We start from the raw sequence: 5239 nt of genomic DNA on the forward strand, positions 1-5239 counted from the left end.
GCTGTGATGCCATAGCACTCCACCCAGGGGGATAGCTTGAGGCTCTGTCTCAAAAAAAAAAAAAAAAAGAAAGAAAAAGAAACTCAAGTTCACATTTTCCCTACCAAATTCTTCCCTGCACAGAATCTCCTGGGAAATTATAATTAGCATATCGTATTATCAAACATATTGAAAAATCTCAGCCAATGAGTTTCTGAGCAACAGCTAGACAGAGAGGATGTTCTGTAAGTACTTGATTATATCCTAGTCATGAGAGGTCAGGGTTGGAAGTTTGGGAAGAGATTCTGCTCTGGCTGAAAATGACTCAGGACAAAAAGCAATGTTCTAGGGACTGTCTTCCAGTGGTAAAATCAGCAGGAAGGTACACTCCCCTATCTGGAGATCAACTCCAGGTCCGATTTAGGCACACTGGTTTTTAGTGTTCAAAAACTACCCACACAACAATGCTGAAATGCCAAAGAAAGATTTCCAATCTTTCAGTTATATTTCACAAGCTAAGGAAAGATCCCTCAATCTATTAGGTTGGAAGAAAACAAAGGAGAATGGGTGAAAGGTGCAATAGGTAGGTCCTAAAAACTAGGCTACCAAATATAATACCTATTAGCCACATATTTTAATTAATTAAAAGCTCAATCCCTCACTCTGGCCATATTTCAAGTATTCAAAAACACCATCAGTCAGGCACAGTGATGCATGACTATAATCCTAGCTACTTGGGAAGCTGAAGAGAAAAGAACGCATAGGTCCAGGAGTTTAAGACCAGCCTAGGTGAGATAGCAAGACACTATCTCTAAAAACAAAGCAAAAAACCCTCCATCATTACAGGAAGTTCTGTTGCACAGTCTATCACTAGAAGATTTAGGGAAAAAAAAAAAACTTTTTTTTTAGACAGAATCTCAATTTGTCACACTCAATAGAGAGCTGTGGCACCATCGAGATGGTGCAATAGGTAGGTCCTAAAAACTATGCTATACAATAGCCACTAGCTACATTATGTTAGGAGTTTGAGACTAGCCTGAGAAGAGCAAAACCCTATCTCTAAAAACAGCCAGGGGTTGTGGCTGGAGCTATATATAGTCCCAGCTACTGGGGAGGCTGACGCAAGAGGATCATTGGAGCCCAAGAGTTTGAGGTTGCTGTGAGCTATGATGCCACAGCACTCCACTGAGAGAGACAAAATAAGACTGTCTCAATTAAAAAAAAAAAAAAATCAACTTCTGGGCGGTGCCTGTGGCTCAAAGAAATAGGGTGCCAGCCCCACATGCCAGAGGTGGTGGGCTCAAACCCAACCCTGGCCAAAAAAAAGAAATCAATTTTTATAAAGTAGAAAAGAATTCTGTACTCAGGAGTTCAATAATGATGACTGATAAGTTAATGGGCAGCTGACTAGTTATTAGGTCAAGTCTTGGACAGTCTGGAGTAACAGAAAAAATTGCTTCGAGGACTGGATGAATGCACCTATGAATCCATCTCTTTCTCTCAGTTAATAAGAAGGTAGATATTTGGGTGGTGCCTGTGGCTCAGTGAGTAGGGTGTCAGCCCCATATACTGAGGGTGGTGAGTTCAAACCCATCCCTGGCCAAACTGCAACAATAAAAAATAAAAAAGTTTTAAAAAAGGGTAGATACTTGTCAGACATCACACTCCTGAGAGACATAAGTCTCTTTCCCCTAAAAAGGGGACATAAGAGACATAAGTCAGCCACCAACCCTAAGATACATACCTCGAAGCTCTCGTGGTTGCAGGTAAGAAGGCTGCCCTGGCTGCCCTGAACTCCAATTCTGTTCTGCTATGCTCAGTTGTGCCACATCTTGTTCAAGTCCACCTGTAGCAGAATCTACTGGAGCCTCCCAGTTCCCAGTCTTAGTAGGTGGAGGAGGGGTGGTCTCTGGGACTGAAGGTGCTGGGGTCAGCCCTTCGGGTGGAGGGGGCACTTCCTCTGCAACCTTGACTGCATCTCCAACTTTGGTTCGAGTTCTTCTTGCCCGAGAATAGGATTTCTTTTCAATGGGCCTATCAGGGGCTGGTGGTGCAGTGTCAGGAGCAGCAGCAGGTGTCTCTGAGGCTGCCTCTTCCTTTTCAGGACTGCCAAGCACTGGACCATCTGCTTCTGGAGATGGGTCCCTCACAGGAGTCTGCTCCAGGCGCCGTGACCGGTAACTGGTCTCATGCTTAACAGTTTCACCAGACCGGCCACCATACTGCCCACCAGCCTCCATAGGCCTAAAACCAACACGACCTTCCTTGAAGCCCCCAGATCGAGAGTAATTCCTGGGTGTAGACATGCGGCCAGTACCTGCAGCATTCCTGTTAATAAATGTTCTTGGTGGTAAGGTGCCCCCAGGACCCTGGTAGCGATGGGACTTATTTGACCGCTCACCATTCCAGTTTGGATCTCTCTGTGGAGGACTCCCAAATCTAAAAAATGGAATGGAGAAACTGTTAAAGGAAAATAACACAAGAGGCTCAGTGCCTATAGCTCAGCAGCTAGGGTGCCAGCCACATACACCAGAGCTGGTGGGTTCAAATCCAGCGTGGGTCTGCCAAACAATGGAAAGTACAACCAAAAATAGCCAGGCGTTGTGGTGGGCGCCTGTAGTCCCAGCTATTCAGGAGGCTGAGACAAGAGAATTACTTGAGCCCAAGAGTTAAGAGGTTGCTGTGAGCTATGACCCCGTGGCACCCTACCAAGGGCAACAAAGTGAGACTCTATCTCAAAAAAGAAAACACGGGTAGTGCCTGTGGCTCAAAAGGAGTAGGACTCCGGCCCCATACTCCATACGCTGGAGGTGGCAGGTTCAAACCCAGCCCCGGCCAAAAAATGCAAAAAAAAAAAAAAAAAAAAAAAGAAAAAGAAAACACAAGAGACCACTAGAGATGTAAACTAAAAGTCAGGAAGACATCCCATATCCCTCACCCATTCACTTACTGAAGAGACTTCTTTCCAAAAATATCAATAGTTTAGGCTCAAAAAAAGAAAAGCCTAAACTTCAAAATTTCCTTACCGAGGTTTACGGATTCTCCGGGGTTTGATGTCATCAGGATTATGAGCTGAGCGGATGTCATAGCCATAAAGAGCAATGAGCTCCTGCCGGGACTTTGGGGCCTGTTCATCTTCCCGGAACTTGTCATGCTCCCAGCGACCCTCATCCTTCCATAGTTTTCGTTGACGCCCTTTGGGTCTGGACAAAACCAAGGAAAAGTGTCTTAGGCCAGCAGAATCCACCATATAGAGATATTCAGACAGAGTCAGGCAGGGAGACAGTAGTAGGGACTTCACATAGTCTCCCCTTTTTTCCAGATTATACGAAATAGGATCCACAAAAGCAATAGTGAATTAGAGCACCTCAGGGCCTGCTGGGCTCAAATACAATAGAAATAGAAATAAGAAAAGATTTTACTTCAAGTCATTCAGTACCTTTGAAACATCTATCTCCTAAAAGGCAGTCTATGCAAGTACTTTCATGTCTCAGAGGACTTGAGCCTCAGGCTATGGAAGGCAAATGTGCTCTGGGTCTGGGTCCCAGCTATCCCACCAAAAGTTACCAAATATTCTAAGCCTCACTTTCCTCATTTGTATGAGAGGGATAATTCTAATACTCTAAAATGTTGTGAGTAATCAATGAGATGACATAGGTGAAACACTTAGCAAAGTGCGGGACATACAGTGAGCACTAAATACATGCTAAACAGCAGCACCAAGTGGCTGTTACCTGACTTCCTCCTCCTGAGTTTGACCTCGAAGATCATGCTCAAAGAAGAGCCCTTTCCGGGGTATGTATGCTGGATTCTTCCGATCCTCATCATCATCCAAATGCTTAGGCCCCTTTTTGCCCACTTTGTTCTCCACAGGCTCTGTGCTCTCCTGGAAGACAGATAAAGGTCTCCTTACTCCTCCAAGACTGTGAGCCCTATGCCAGCCCCTCAAATGGAGGACTATGGTGTGTACTGACCTGTCCATCTCCACTTTGCCTCTCTCCAGTCACAGTGCTTTTGGTATCGGGCTTTTCTTCTCCCTTCTCTTCTTTCACCGAAGAATTAACAGCATCATTAGCTTCTGATTTCAGCTCCACTTTGGAGTTCTCCTCTTCACTGTATTCCCCTTCTTCACCCTGAAAAGAATTTCCCTGTCAGCTGTGGAGATAAGATCTGAATGGTTCAGGGTCAACTACAGTTGGCCTCAAAGTGTTGATTAGGATTCCTTCCTTTTCCTTCAATTACATTAAGTTTCTCTCCTCTGCAGATGAGGATGGTTGGGTGGCAAGCATCTAGTTCTTTCCTTTATTCTATGTTCCCTACAGATTTTTTTTTTTTTTTTAATTTGAGACAGAGCCTCATGCTATCCCCCTGGGTAGAGTGCCGTGGCATTACAGCTCACAGCAACCTCCAACTCCTGGGTTCAAGCGAATCTCCTGCCTCCACCTCCCAAGTAGCTGGGACCACAACGCCTGGCTATTTTTTGGTTGCAGCCGTCATTGTTGTTTGGCGGGTCCGGGCTGGGGATTCGAACCCGCCACCCTAGGTGTACGTGGCTGGCGCCTTAGCCGGTTGAGCCATAGGCGCCGAGCCTTCCCTACAGATTTTGAAGCAGAAATTATAAGAACTTACTAGGTGTGTGTATGAGACTTTAAATCATTACTCCACACACATACAGACTGAATTCAAATATCTTAAAATAGTACCAGCATGATTAATAAAGGAACTCTGTTTCATGCTCCACCTCATCTAGTCTATGGTAGAATGTCAAATGAAGCAACTTTTTTATGCCAACTGAGAAACTAATTTTGTTTCCAGAGCAGAACAAAAAGATACAAATAGTATAGTACTGAAAAGACTCCAAATGAGAATCAAAGTTTGGTCTAATTGAAGCCAAAGTACTACCCTTAAGGTCATACTGCTTTGGGTAAGGGATGTCATCACAACCCTTTTCCAGAGGAGACAAACTCCCCTACATTACTTGCCACTTCAGTGAACTCTTTCCAACTCTTTTAGAAATGTTTCCCTTAAAGAATTCTCTTACAGAAGTTTTTAAGCTCATTCTTCTATTCCCCACATGTTTCAGAGTAAGAGGCAGAGGTGCATCCTGTTCTTTCTCCCTCTTTTCCATATCTCACTCCTCCCTGTTTTTTTTTTTTTTTTAAAAGACAGTTTCATTTTATCGCCCTCAGTAGAGTGCCATGGCATCACAGCTCACAGCAACCTCCAGCTCTTGGGCTTAGGTGATTCTCTTGCCTCAGCC

General features: G+C 44.5%; 1 protein-coding gene across 2 annotated transcripts in view; it reads right to left on the minus strand.

Annotated features, from left to right (window-relative positions):
* The window catches only part of CASC3 (cancer susceptibility 3), a 24458-nt gene that overhangs the window by 7282 nt on the left and 11937 nt on the right, over positions 1–5239 (minus strand). For both annotated transcript variants that reach the window (XM_012803053.1, XM_003786400.2), the window contains exons 4-7: positions 3954–4112; positions 3714–3865; positions 3006–3182; positions 1724–2418 (exon numbers count right to left, since the gene is read on the minus strand). In XM_012803053.1, coding sequence (XP_012658507.1) covers positions 1724–2418; positions 3006–3182; positions 3714–3865; positions 3954–4112 — 1183 coding nt within the window. The remainder of the gene's footprint in view (positions 1–1723; positions 2419–3005; positions 3183–3713; positions 3866–3953; positions 4113–5239) is intronic.

Source organism: Otolemur garnettii, unplaced genomic scaffold, assembly GCF_000181295.1.
Source record: "Otolemur garnettii isolate 467f Iridium unplaced genomic scaffold, OtoGar3 scaffold00018, whole genome shotgun sequence".
Classification (NCBI taxonomy): Eukaryota; Metazoa; Chordata; class Mammalia; order Primates; family Galagidae; genus Otolemur; species Otolemur garnettii.